The 15218-nt window shown below is 38.1% G+C and overlaps 1 protein-coding gene across 2 annotated transcripts in view; it reads left to right on the top strand.

Moving 5' to 3' along the window:
- The window catches only part of LOC589850 (dynein heavy chain 1, axonemal), a 76025-nt gene extending 61325 nt beyond the window's left edge, over positions 1 to 14700 (top strand). The window contains exons 63-75 of one of the 2 annotated variants that reach the window (XM_030984574.1): positions 510 to 623; positions 1181 to 1263; positions 2493 to 2796; positions 3381 to 3512; positions 4809 to 4982; positions 5758 to 5940; positions 6710 to 6886; positions 7687 to 7857; positions 8440 to 8570; positions 9286 to 9430; positions 10774 to 10980; positions 11392 to 11626; positions 12446 to 14700. In XM_030984574.1, coding sequence (XP_030840434.1) covers positions 510 to 623; positions 1181 to 1263; positions 2493 to 2796; positions 3381 to 3512; positions 4809 to 4982; positions 5758 to 5940; positions 6710 to 6886; positions 7687 to 7857; positions 8440 to 8570; positions 9286 to 9430; positions 10774 to 10980; positions 11392 to 11626; positions 12446 to 12567 — 2178 coding nt within the window. In that variant the 3' untranslated portion in view covers positions 12568 to 14700. The remainder of the gene's footprint in view (positions 1 to 509; positions 624 to 1180; positions 1264 to 2492; positions 2797 to 3380; positions 3513 to 4808; positions 4983 to 5757; positions 5941 to 6709; positions 6887 to 7686; positions 7858 to 8439; positions 8571 to 9285; positions 9431 to 10773; positions 10981 to 11391; positions 11627 to 12445) is intronic. The other variant, XM_030984575.1, reaches the window with a different exon arrangement.
- Positions 14701 to 15218: the final 518 nt, after the last annotated feature.

The following is a 15218-nucleotide window of genomic DNA, read 5'->3' as shown; positions in this document are numbered from 1 at the left end:
TGATGATGATATTGATGGTAATAAGAATAATAATGATAAAATAGTCTTTATAGTGCTCTTCTTTGGCACGTTGCCACTCCTGGTGCTCCATTAAAATAAGTAATTTTACATTATGTGTTACAAAAAAGTAAATATGACATGCAGTAGTGCCATGGAGTAGTTGGGGAGTGTGTATTATATGGTATTGTAAGATTGATGAGATTTGGGAGAATATACCATCCATTAGGGGAAAGATGTAGGAGAGAGTCATACAACCTTCTTTTCATGTTCTTCCTTTTCCTTCTTTCTCTCTCTCTCTCTCTCTCCCTCTCATGTTGTCATCGTGGGAAGGGGGAGAGGGAATGTGCCTCCTCATGTCCCCAGCTACATCACAGCTTAGGTTATGTTTATTGTAATACACAGCTTTATTTTCTTTATAGGATGCCCTCAGCTGTGCCAATGTTCACATGTATTTAAGTGTTTAGATTTGTTGTGTTAATTTTTTTTGTATGCTGTTTTGTTTTGTATAGGATGAGTGGAGGTACCTGTTATCTGGTGGCCCAATCAAAGTAGAGCTTCCCAACCCAACACCAGATTGGCTGTCGGAGAGAGCTTGGATGGAGATTCTCTCGCTTAGTGCCCTGGTAAGATATGTTGGAGAGATAGAAGTAGAAGGACAAAGATGGATCGAAATATGGAGGGAAACACTTCTTTAAAGAAAACTTGACCATAATACAGTACATGCACATACTGTATGCAGGCCTGATAATTACCCAATTTAAATGGGTTTCCTGATTTTTTGGATTTTTTTTTCCCCCCAAATTTTTTTCTTCCCCCTATTTTTTTTTCCTTCTGATTTTACCCTGATTTTCCCCAATTTTTGCACTCTAATATGTTGTTAGATGCCATTTTTTCACTCAAGGGGGGGGGGGGGGTTAGTGCTCACATCCCTAATGTGATATAATTCCTATTCATAGAAAACAGATTATCAGTTATCTGTAGTCAGGGAGAGAACATAGTGTGTGTATATTTGAAAAAAGAGATATAGAGAGACAGAGAGAAAGAGAGAGATATAGAGAGGCAGACAGAGAAAGGATATTTTGTCCAAGGGATTGTATGTGAGATCATCATAATTTTACCTCCGTTATACAATAGATCTGATATTATTCACTTTTAATCACGTACTCCAATCTTCTTTCAGGATACATTTGTAGAGTTTGCCAAAGACTTTGGAAACCATTCTGCAGCTTACAAAGCCATCTTTGACAGTACTGAACCACACAGGTAAAAAAATAAGCTGCAATTTTATCTAATGCTTGAAGATTTTAATGAGTTTTGTGTAATGGTTGTTCAATTTGTCGGATTCGTCTGTTCTCTGAAAACATGAGGGTAAAGTGATGCACTGCAAAAATGCCTTAAAAAAGGCAAGTCAATGGATCTACGGCTTTTATAGGTAATTGGGGACGAGTATCTCATCAAAGGGCATTAACAATTTGCCTTTGTTTTTATGCCTCCGCCACCGAAGGTGGTGCCGGAGGCATCATGTTTTCGGGTTGTCCGTCCGTACGTCCATACGTCCGTCCCGTTTGACCGTTAGCGCGATATCTCAAGAACCATTTGAGATTTAAACTTCAAACTTAAGGATAGTATGTATCACCATAGGAAGACGATCTGATTAGATTTTGGAGCACGTATGTCAAAGGTCAAGGGTCACAGAGGTCAACTTATGAAATTCCATACATTGAGATTGTTATCATGATATCTCAAGAACCACTGGAGATTTAAACTTCAAACTTAGTGATAGTGTGTATCACTATAGGAAAACAATCTGATTACATTTTGGAGCACGTAGGTCAAAGGTCAAGGGTCATAGAGGTCAACTTATGAAATTCCATACATTGAGATTGTTATCATGATATCTCAAGAACCACTGGAGATGTAAAAACTTCAAACTTAAGGATAGTATATATCACCATAGGAAGACGATCTGATTAGATTTTGGAGCACGTAGGTCAAAGGTCAAGGGTCACAGAGGTCAACTTATGAAATTCCATACATTGAGATTGTTATCGCGATATCTCAAGAACCACTGGAGAATTTTCACTTCAAACTTAATGATAGTATGTATCACCATATCATAATATCTCAAGAACCACTGGAGATTTAAACTTCAAACTTAATGATAGTGTGTATCACCATAGGAAGACAATCTGATTAGATTTTGGAGCACGTGGGTCACAGGTCAAGGGTCACAGAGGTCAACTTATGAAATTCCATACATTGAGATTGTTATCATGATATCTCAAGAACCACTGGAGATTTAAACTCCAAACTTGTTTAAATTGCTCTATGGCGGAGGCATCATTTTCGACTGCGCGCAGTCAAAATTCCATCTAGTTTAATTCACTGTTCTGCCACTGAGCCATCTCAATACAGGTTACATTCAGTGTAATTTTAGAGACTCTAAGAGTATACTTAAATATACAAAATATTGCACATTTTTCTTCTTGTAGGGAGCCTTTACCAGGAAATTGGAACACGGACCTGGACGACTTCCAGAAGATCCTGGTCCTGAAGTGCATCCGGGCGGACCGTGTCACCAACGCTATGCAGGACTACGTGGCCACCAACCTCGGTCAACGCTTCATCGAGCCGCAGACCGCCGATCTGGGCGTGGCGTACAAGGAGTCGTCTCCAACCACGCCCCTGGTCTTTGTCCTGTCCGTGGGAACTGACCCGGCTGCCGACCTCTACAAGTTTGCTGAGGAGATGAGGTTCTCTAAGAAGCTGACCTCTATCTCTCTGGGTCAAGGACAGGTCAGAGTTTAAATTATAATGTATTCTGTCTTTTAATGTGGATTTGGTGTGAATATATATCTGCTGTATTCAAACATTGCTAACACCTATGTTGCATACACATCAGTTTGTACCAAGATATCGTGAAACAAATTCTCATGGTAAATTCCTAACATTTTGACTGTGTTGAAGCCCAAATTACTGTATCTAACTTGGCTCCATTTTTCAATGTTCTGAAGAAGAAAAACTCTTCAACTGTGAGGTTTTCTTATCTTGCTAAGCAAACAGTTTTATGAATGTGGAAGCAGGTCTGCATAGGAGGTAGACACAGAAGGTCTGGCTTCATCAGCTGAGTTGGTTATTTGGCCAACTCTGGCTGATGAGGACAGACCTAGAGGACCAAATATGAGTAAACCACCTTCAGAGTTATTTCAAACACGTTCCCATTTGTATGTGAATTTCTGTCAGTAAAGAAGTGAAATGGATTACCCGGATCACAAATACCAATGAAAGAGAGAGAGAGAGAGAGTGAATGAGTATGGAGGAAAATCATTCTTGTGCAGTATCACTCAACCTCTACTTCGTACACTCTTTATACTGTACAGGGACCAAGAGCTGAGGCTCTTGCAAGGAGTGCCATGGATCGTGGAAAATGGGTGTTCTTCCAGAACTGCCATCTGTCACCCTCCTGGATGCCTGCCCTTGAGAGACTCATTGAGAACATTGATTCTGACAAGGTATGTGCCTGCCAACTCTTTCGAATAATCCAGAATATTCTGATTTTCTGGATTCGTAGGACCTAATTGAGAGTTCACGTATTGCGTCCTTTAAATGGCTACATGATCGAGCAGTGAATTAGTATTTGTTGTTTTTTGTACAGATTTACCGCGTATTGCCAGTTACATGTACACTGTGGCTGCATGTGCGAACGCCTGTTAAAGGTACAGATTTCTTATTTTCGAAGGCATTACCGGGCTAGAAATTCCTAATTCTTATTTTCAAATGTTGGCAGGTATGGGGTATGTGACCCTGCAGAGTATGTGAGTTACATCACAAGTGGTTTAGCTTTCAAACTTTGCAGGGCTTCTAGGTGATTCCTCTAAGCCACATTTGCCACGTGCAGCTCATCAGGGTTTTTTTTTTGGGGGGGGGGGGGGAGCATTGCCATTATAGTTGTCATATTTTAGAAAAAGCCACCCTGGCAGGAACTTGTCACTGTGCTCCATATTAAAGGTAATACAAAGTTTTGGGAAATTTTGAAAATTGGGTTGATATTGATTCTTTACAATTTGGATATATTTGGATGCCCCTGTGGATGTATTATAAGCACTAGAAAATTTAGCCCCTAATACACTTCTGCTTTTGAGAAAAATTGAATATACAAAATTACCGGTTCTCCCGGTAAATTTTGATGAATTTCAAATAGCGCCTACGGCCGTACAATGGTAGCTGCGAGAATGAAAATCTCAGAATATGTAGTTGTGATATAGCTAATCGGTTGATTTTAGTCAAGAAACATTGTTTTATAGCTTAATTAAAATCTTGACCTTAAGAGGGAGCTATACAACATAAATAGTATATTATTTACAATATCATAACTCTAAACTCGATTTCAACCGCGACAATGATCACTGATTATTGCAGGATCGCATGTGCATCCAATATGTTCATTTGAACCAAATTCATGACCCCATACCAAAACTTTGTATTACCAGGAATGAGTGATAAGCAAAAGGTTCCTCAACAGGTCTTTTCTATTGCTTTGAACACCATGATTCTTGTATTAACACTTTGTATCCAATGCCTTTCAGCCTTTGGACTTTGAGAATAATATTAGATCAATCAAATCTTTGTAGTCAATCACAATCATGAATAATCTGATATGTCAGGGTTTTTTTATCAAAAAGAAATCTTTTAAAAAATTCTTACATTTGTATTGTTCGGTTTAGATTTAAAAACTGTAGGTGAGACTCGAAAATCTGTCATATTTCATTTCAATTAAACAAATCTTTTCCTCTTGTGATTATTGCTAGGTCCATCGTGACTTCCGTCTGTGGCTGACCAGTATGCCCAGCCCCAAGTTTCCAGTAGCCATCCTTCAGAACAGCTCTAAGATGACCATTGAACCTCCTAGAGGTCTCAAGGCTAACCTCCTACAGAGTTACACTAGTCTGAACGATGACTTCCTCAACTCATGCATTGGCAAGGTGAGTAGTGTGGCTTGTTAACATTGAAGATATCATAATACGCCTGACTGTCTGAAGGAAAACTGTGCAAGTATTATTGCTTCTTTTTCCGTTGGAGTACATCCCTCTTACAGAGTATTGTCGTACTTTGTGCAGAAAAAGTGCACTGTCGCAGGAACAAGTGCAAGGGAAGTGCGGTGACAAAAAATAAGAAAAACTCAAAGCTAATGTGCAAGTAAAAACAGCATCTTTCACTTAGCGAAGAGTGACTGAAGAGAGGCGCTATTGGAGACCTCAATAGATTGGACCGACACCGCTGTAGATGGGAGAACATTCCAGAGACAGACCACGATTGCATAATAATTTATATTGTTAACTTGATCAGTACCCTGCAGTTGTTAATTTATGGATGATACTATCATACCATAATATTGAGCATTTAATTAAAATGGATAATGGCGCTATATAAATCTCATGTATTATTATTATTAATATCATCAAAAGGTTATTAGTTTGTATCTAGAATTCATAAGTGCTAATAAATTATGTAAACTAGCTTTACTCAACTGTTTACTAGTGAAAAATGGACAGATAGTGTCGGAAGAGTTTCACAGTTCTGATATGTGGTTTAAACAAAAAGTTCTCTGTTAATCAAAGCTGTCAGGACTTTTGCTTTCTTTTTTGGCTGTTTTGTATTGAAAGTTTTGTTTATTGGAAAGAAAAGACAATCTTATTGTGTGACTGATAGAACAATATCTGTCAATCCTGTTCTGATCTATTTCTCTCATCTTTACAGACACATGAGTTCAAGAGTCTACTGCTGTCCCTTTCCCTCTTCCATGCCATCGCCCTAGAGAGGCGCAAGTTTGGCCCCCTCGGTTTCAACATCCCTTATGAGTTCACCACCGGAGACTTGAGGATCTGCATCAGTCAGCTCAAGATGTTCCTCATGGAGTACGAGGACCATGTGCCTTTCAAGGTAAAACTCAGTCCTACATCAAAATGGGATATTGCTACAGAAAAACCTGTCTACAGCGACGGCCCAAGGGAAACACAAAAAGTGGTCTTTGTAGACAGGTTCCTTTGGTACATGTTTCAATGATAAACCATTTTCAAGGGAAACAAAAAGTGTGGTCCTTTTAGACAGGTGGTCACTAAAGCAGGTTTGACTGCATTACCTTAATTTTCGTTACCACAACTATGGTATTTGGCCTTAGAGGGCAGCAACGGCCATGGGTATATTTGGCAAAGGCACTTCCGGTTCCCATACAAATACAACGAGTCGAGAATGGGAAAAATGACAACTGAAGAACATTGAATTGTTCAACAGGGGGGTGTTTCACAAAGATTTTAAGTCAAACTTGACTCTAAGTTGGACTTAAATATTATGGAGAGCCATTTGTATTTTGTAGCCTTGTAATGAAATATTTCAAAAGTGCAAATTCAAGTATTTTAGACTTATCATAAATTCCACATCAAGAACATGAAATCTCCCATGATAATAGAAAATATAAATGATTTGAATCAACATTTTATGCCTTTTAAAATAACTTTTACAAAATATTTTCAAGGATGCTAACGGCTTTCCATAATTGTTAAGTCCAACTTAGAGATAAGTTCAACTTAGGATCTTTGTGAAACACCCCCCAGGAGTTTATACCAGTCAGTTGACATGCAGTGAGACGAGTGACAAGATTATGCACTCTTACTTATCTTTACACTTCAATTTTCAACCCCTCTATGTGTAGGTATTGAAGTACACCGCTGGTCATATCAACTACGGTGGTCGTGTGACAGACGATCGAGACAGACGTTGCATCATGAACATCTTGGCTGATTACTACTGTGATGATGTTCTGGAGGAAGGCCACAAGTACTCTGAGTCAGGCATCTACAATCAAATCCCAACTAACCACGATCACAACGTGAGTCACTATAGTCAAGACGTTTATTATTTAACCCTTAAAGTGCTGTGGAGCAGCAGAATCTGTCCCCTGTATGCTTTACATGATACGTCAGTGAATTGAATACAATATATAATTTGAGCTTTCATGTCTGTAGTCATGAACATCTTTTGATACCAAATTTACATAATTCAAATCATCAGGTACTGTGCACTCAAAAGCTGCAGCACTGCAAGCAATCTAGCGAAATATTTTCTATGCAGATTTGTAAAAATATGGTAAATATGTACACGTATGTATGTATTAAAGTAAGTGATTAAGACTGATCCTATCAAACTGCATGGAATATAGATATGAAACTTAATGGGCTCTATCTACATGCCATATTCAAAAATTTTGTTTTTCCAGTCATATCGCTGAATTATTCATTTTATTCTCTATGATTGCAATGTTTAACCTTCAAACCATGAGAAACAAATATATTTATTCTGTATTATATTACCTTTACCTTTCTTTTTGTTATTGACTTTTTGAACTTCAAAGCAAAGCTTTCCAGATAAGATTGATGTATTAAAGACCGTCTGCACTAGTTTGGCCATGGGGATTAGACTTCCCTGCAAGGTCACTGACAGGTGCTTATCTCATCAAATCAGCTCTCAATTAACATAAGAAAAAGGGGATCATGGGGGACCAACAGGCACCGATTAGGCATTATTTGATATATAGAGGGTGCAAGTAGCTTTAAGCAGTGCAGTGGGGCTTTAAAACAAAAATGTTAACCTATCTTTGTATAATATCTGTGTGACTGTTTCACTTGACAGGGTTACATGGCCTTCATCCGAAGCCTCCCCATCAACGATACCCCGGAGATCTTCTCTCTCCATGACAACGCCAACATCACCTTCGCTCAGAACGAGACCTTCACCACCCTCACTAACATCATGAAGCTCCAGCCCAAGACAGCATCGGGAGGCGGGAAGTCACGGGAAGAGGTAGGTTAGAGATTCCTTAGATGCGATGTAGGGACACACAGTCTTCTTCTTTCATATAACATGTTGCTGTTAAAGCCCGTCTGCATTAGTTTGGCCAGGGGATTAGACCTCCCTGCAAGGTCACTGACATGTAGTTATCTCATCAAATCAGCTCTGTATTAACATAAGAAAAAGGGATATGAGTGCAATATGATCTCCCAGTCCAGGGTCCCGTTGCATAAAACTTACCATTGATGGTAACAAAATCACCATGATGATAAAAATTACCATTTTAATAATGTGATAAAATTGATACTTAAGTGCCTCGATACAAATTATTTCATGAATCATTGTATTGTATATGTTACATGTTGTTAGGTAGGGCAAGCCATACTGTTTGTCCTACCTAGCAACAAATTGTGACTATTGAGATACATTTATTCGTGAACAGGTGAATGAAATAATTTGTATCAAGGAGTTTCACAAAGGCATATGCATGAATTAGCTTACATTTAAAAAATTGCCTATGATCACATTGCATAGATACTGTGACAACATGGTTTTGAGAACTTTGTGTTTTGTAATGTATCCTTTTAACCCTAGGTTATTGAGGAGTCAGCTATCAGTATCCTAGCCAAGGTTCCCCAGCCCATCGACGATGCCATGGTGTCCAAGAAACATCCTGTGATGTATGAGGAATCCATGAACACTGTACTTATTCAAGAAGTAATCAGGTAAATGAATCACTGACACTCCCCCTCCATCACTCCCTCCTCCTTGTCTATCCCCCTCCTTGAGCACCCTCTACTATCCCACCTCCCTCCTCCACCCCTCCCGCTTAGCCAATGTTTCCCAGTCCATCGATGCTGTCATGGTGTCCAAGAAGGAATCCATGGACACTGTACTCAATAAAGAAGTTATCAAATAAATCAATCACTCACACTCCCCCCTCCCTCCTCCCTGTCTACCCCCTCCTTGAGCATCCTCTACTATCCCACTTCCCTCATCCATCCCTCCTCCTCTTCCCCTTCTATCTCTCCTTCTGCCTCTTAGGCAAGATTTCCTAGCCCATCGGCTCTGTTATCTGTTAAGGTAACAAGAAACATCTTGTAATGTATGAGGAATCCATGGACACTGTACTTCTTCAAAATAGGAGATATCAACTTGTACATCGTACCTTCATGTAGAGGTGTCGTGGTTGAATGGATATGTTATCGGACTGTTGAGGCCCGCGGTTCGAGTCCCGCCATTGATCTACATTTGCCACACTCAACCCAGGTGATGTAAATGGGTACCTGGCAGGAATTAATTCCTGGAAATGCTAGAGTGCCGTAATGGCAGCCGGGCTAAAGCGAGGGTAATAATCGGGAGCGCCAGTAGTGTCAAGTCTGACAGACATGAGAGCTATACAAGAACCCACTTTTATTATTATTATTTATATTCATTCAGGTACAACCGGTTGCTGACAACCATCCATAGCACCGTGAAGAACCTTCTGAAGGCTCTCAAGGGTCTGGTGGTTCTCTCTCTGGAGCTGGAGACCATGTCTAACAGTATCTTTAACAACACTGTCCCAGAAATGTGGGCTGGCAAGGTAGGTGTCAGAAACACATTGATTACTTGACTAACTAACTGATTAAAAGTAATACAAAGTTTTGGTATGGGGTCATGAATTTGGTTTAAATGAACATATATTATGTGATCCTACAATATTAAGTGATCGTTGTCGCGGTTGTAATCGAGTCTAAAGTTATGAAATTTTAAATAATAAACTCTTTATGTTGTATAGGTCCCTCTCAAGGTCAAGACATTAATTAAGCCTTAAAACAATATTCTTTGGCTAAAATCGACCGATTGGCTATTTCTGTTTGGAAATTATATATCACAACTACATATTCTGAGATTTTCATGGTCGCAGCCACAATTTTATGGCTGTAAGCGCTATTAGAAATTTATCAAAATTTACCGGGAGCACCAGTAAATTTTGATATTAAATTGTAGGGGCTAAATTTTCTAGTGCTTATAATAGATCCACAGGGGCATCCAAATATATCAAAATTGTTAAGAATCACTATCCAGCCAATTTTCAAAATTTCCCAAAACTTTGTATTACCATTAACTTTTTTTGTATTTACTGTGCAATTGCAAAAAATAGCCACTTCAGGTATCAACATATAAATGTTTCCTGCTGGTCACACCAGCAGTCCCTGTATGGGGATTCCCAAACGGGCCAATCAAATTGCTTTGCTGTAGCTCAGTATTTTCATTAGCTGTTTCAGTCTTAATTATTGTCTTAATTATTGTCTTAATTCACAATTGATTGTTGATGGTACATGAATATTTTCTGAGATAGCAAGTATAGGTTTGTAAGTAAACTCTACATGACCCGCCACAGTTTGAGATTCTACATGTGTAAGAGATACTACGTTATGTAGAGCTGTTGCCTTAAGACACTGGCACATTAACTTGTTCTCTAAGTCAGACTCGGATTCAGACTTATCCCGACAAGGTTAGCGTAAGGGATAGGGTTTGTTCATCTGACTAAATATGCATAAAGATAGTTTATAGTTAAAATTCTACTAAAAAACGTTCATCAATATTATTTATATGCTGCTTATAAGTATCGGCTTGCGTGATGATGTAGATATACAGTAGGCTTATGGTTGCAACATGTGAGAGGGGGGGGGGGGGATTGGGGAGTCCTAAAAAGGGCTGGTGGTAGTCTTGAAAAAGAATTTTGGTAACATTTTTTGTTACTTCACAGCACCGGTTGGAGAGGATGGGTAGTAGGAGTGGTTCAACGTTTCAAATAGGCTGACTATCCGTCGTCGGGAGTGGGAATAGCTGGATTGTGTGGGCTTAAATCACCGGGTTGCTTAGAACTATAAGCTCAAGAAAGATTACCAACAGTCTTTTCTCTCTATCTTCCTTGCTTAGGCGTACCCATCCCTGAAGCCACTGTCCTCCTGGGTAACCGATCTGGTGGAGAGGATGAAGTTTGTCGAGTCCTGGATCTACGAAGGCATCCCCAGCGTCTTCTGGATCTCTGGTTTCTTCTTCCCTCAAGCCTTCCTGACTGGAACCCTGCAGAACTACGCCCGTCGTGCCATCATCTCCATCGATACCATTGGATTTGACTTCCAGGTAGGACACCCGCTGACTCATAAAACATTCTGATAAAAAACAAATGCCAACATTCTGTAAGGAATTTGCTCTCAGCTTTTGTAGTGTATGTAGTGGTGGTTATTTTACTTGACTGCCAGATCCCTGTTTCATAAACTTGCAAACGAGAATGGCTTAATCCTTTCATCTTTATTACCTCTTTGATATCCATAAATCAGGAATCCAAAAATATTGATGTGTGTATCAATTATTTGTGTGTTATAAGATACATACATTTGAAGCGCATTAGGCCTATATGGCATTGTACTTTGCTGTGTTGTTTTCCTACAGCTATATGTGTACAAAGCTTTAGACAGTTTTAAATCTAGGGCTATTTTGTAAGTTGCTGTTAAGTCAATCTGTATCCTCTTGATTCATTGATGAAATCTATAGGTCAGGAAAGAACCGGCTGAGCAGCTGACCGAACGTCCTGAGAGTGGTTGTTTCATCCGAGGCCTGTATCTTGAAGGAGCTCGCTGGGAGTATGATTCTCACATCCTGGCAGAGTCCCGGCCCAAGGAACTCTACACCGACATGCCTGTCATGCAGCTCATCCCGGCAGCCAACCGCAAGGAACCTGAGAGTGGGATCTATGTCTGTCCAGTCTACAAGACTCTCACAAGAGCAGGTGTGTATATAGTCATTCAGCCAGGGGGGTGTTTCATAAAGCTGTTCGTAAAGTTACGACGTGAATATGAAGTGCCAGATAGGATGCCCAAAGTTTTTTCTGATGTTTTAACAAAGTGTGACTACATTTCCAATAACCTCAATTAAATTATGACCAAAAATATACTTTGCATTAAACATGTTTGTTATAATTAGAATGTATCCACATCTGCACAGTTCAATTTTAGTTGATGCAGTTAAAAATGATTGAGCATCCCATTTGGCTTTCATATTTAAGTCATTCGTAAAGTCATGCGTAACTTTACAACAGTTTTATGAAGCACCCCCCTGGACTATAATCATCATCTGGTGATACATTTGAAAATGCTCCATCATTTGGATATATTTATATTAATATTGGAAACTTAAATGATGGACATACAGAAAGAAATATTCAAAAGAAGAAAAAAAATTACATTTTCCAGCGCTTGGCCATCCTAAAATCTGTTACAGTTCCACCTGAAGACATTACCCTTGTGTTGCTAAGCTAAATAGCCATTGCTTGACATACGCCCTGGCACAAGCTTAGAACCCTTGATGTAATCATGGCTGCAGGGTTTTGATGTAATAATGCTTTTTAAATTAAAGTGTGTAATATATATAATTGCTTTATTCTAAAAATCTATTATTTTCATAAAATTATCATAAAAATACGTGACAGCATGTTGATGGCTGCATAATTTGGTGTACAGTGAAGTATTGTTTTAATCCTGAATTTTCTTTCTTTTGATTAATCTTTCTATTGCTTATGCTATTATATTTTTTTCTTTTTGCCCTACAGGTACCCTCTCAACCACTGGTCATTCAACCAACTATGTCATCGCCGTGGAGGTGCCTACAGACAGGAAACAGAACCACTGGATTAAGAGGGGTGTGGCTTTAATCTGTGCTTTGGATTACTAAGCCAATATTATGAATACCGTCATAAAGGACCCTTGAATACATCACATTCAAATATGTAGTACTAAGACTCATATGCAGAGGAAATGAAAGTACAGATGAAACATAACTACTGGATTAAGAGGAGTGGGCTTTAATTTGCACCTAGATTACTAAGCCAACACTATCCAGATTATCACATGGGAACTTCAAGCAAACATTTCATTTTAAACGACTGATATTTAAAAAAATAGGGCCCATATTCAGTTCAATATGGGGATTAAGTCATTATTTCAGTTAGCACTTTCCTTGGCTAAGTAATGTATCTTGACTCATATTCAGATTACATTTGAGAATTTTACTTAAAGCCTCGGTCACAAATGCCATTACGAACTGCTACGAACGCCGTACGAACGATTTTCAGACAATGGAAATTCGGAAGACAATGGAAAAACATGGAGATTCGTACAAAATTATTGTTCGTACGAACGTTTGTGACCGTAGCATAAGCTAGCCAACTTTAAGGCAAAATACTTACTGATTAGCTTTGTGACCTCACATGGTCAATCAAAAATAATATGCAACTAATGCACGCTAATACAATTGTGCGCAGCTTATAATGACTGTGTATGAAAATCACAGAACTGTCAATCAAGGCATCCAAAATTGATGGCTTAAGACAGCTGGGGAGCTGTCTTAAACTCAGGGTAAAATACTTAGCCAAAAGCTTCAACTGAATACCAAAGTTGGCTAAACATTTTACCGAAGCCGGAAAGTGAGTTAAATACTAATATTTTCTGAGATAAGTATTGAATTAAATACCTGGTCAGGTTTTTACAAGAATATAAATGGAACAACACCTAAGAGATAGTCGTAAGGATTCTGACTTCTTCATGCTTGAGCCCAAACTATCAAGTTTGACACTTTTTAAAGGAATTGGAATTCATTACACTGAGATTGTAGACGAGGGACCGAATTTCCAGAGAAAATATTCATGCCAGGTTTACTGCTAAAGCTGTGCTGAGGTGTCTTATTGATAAATCACATGCATTTGAATATTCAAAGAATTCCCAATTTGTTATGGTTTATAAGTTGAGTGTAGATAAGAACTTGATGTGCTTGCTCAGACATTTTTTGCATTGTTTTATCTTGGGATTTGTGTGTAATGCTTGATTGTAAATATGATGTTTCATTGAGCCCCACACTCACCAAGAAGTGTACCTTATAGAGGTGTTGTGGTCTAGCGGATACGTCACTGCATTTGTGCATCACATGGTTCGCAGTTCAAGTCCTGCCACAGCACTAATGTCCTTAGGCAAGACATTTCCCTACATTTTCCACTCTCCACCCAGGTGTAGTAAATGGGTACCTGGTAGGAATGTATTCCTTGAATGCTAAAGCCAGGGTGATAATACTACTTTGTAGTTTGAAGGTGCCTTGAGCATCCCCTGGGATGGTGCAGAAAATAAATGTAGCTATTACTATTATTGTTATAATATGTTTGTATTTCCCTTTATCACCTTGTGTCCAATACTCTGGGAATACAATGAATTTTTTGACCAAAGAGAGAAATATTATTGATGTATATTTAATTTCCACTCTTATTGTTAGTCAACTGAATATCACTACTTCCGTTTAACCATGCAAACTGTTTACATGTAACTCGCTGTGTATGACAATTGACAATGCACTGAAGTGGTACCGACTTTTTCGATTTTTAACCATTCAACTGCCTAGTATTGAGGCTAAATCAAATAATTAGTTTAAGCATTTCAGACATGTATTCACCATACCTGAATTAATGTATGTAAATATCAATCTATATTTGTATGTATATATATTGTAAGTAAATAAACAAAAGATGAAAGTTTTATTATGTAAATAATACTATGTTTTGTATTTATATGCATTATTCTATCAAAAATAAATATCTATGGGGATTTCAGGTTGTCCAGAAAATGCTAAAGGAGTTAGTTCACAAGAAACATTTCCGTCCACATAAAAACATAAACATTATTATAGCACATCTGTTTGTATGATGTGTGTGGCTGTTTTCCCCTGTTAAAATTATTAAAACAAAAGTATGCTTTTTCATGAATTTGTATGTGAAATGAATAAATAAATGATTAAATTCATTCCTCGAAACAAACATCTAAATTTGAATTTGTGTTTTGATGTGCATTCTTAAAAGTAACTCCATTTATTATATAGTTCAGGTCTAACTTGTAGGTAGATTGAAATTGTTATTTCAACACTACATGACATGTAATATATTCTTCAGACTGGGACCACTTATATGCATTTGATCATAAAGAAGATTTTTTTTTTGTAGAATTTTTTTTTGATTTTCCTGAACAAATTGTGTTTGAAAACAAGTGTCGACTCTTTAATATAATGCAAAAACATAATTTTTCTTCACACAATACATATACATATACAATACAATATGCTTACAAATGTATTATTTCATCCAGCCCCCCCCCCCCCAAAAAAAACAAAAAACAAAACAAAACAAAACAAATTACCAACAGAAGCATCGAACTGAAATGACATTTATAATAAATATACTTTTAGGATCATTTATATTATAAATGTAAATCTGCTCTCAATACTGACAGACGCATTGCTAGTTTTCAAAGCTATTAAAAGTAACTCATGTATACAACGTTACTCGA

This window comes from Strongylocentrotus purpuratus, unplaced genomic scaffold (genome assembly GCF_000002235.5).
Source record: "Strongylocentrotus purpuratus isolate Spur 01 unplaced genomic scaffold, Spur_5.0 spur5_scaffold_14, whole genome shotgun sequence".
Taxonomy (NCBI): Eukaryota; Metazoa; Echinodermata; class Echinoidea; order Camarodonta; family Strongylocentrotidae; genus Strongylocentrotus; species Strongylocentrotus purpuratus.
The sequence above is the reverse complement of the archived record's forward strand: the minus strand, read 5'-3'. Positions and strand labels throughout refer to the sequence as shown.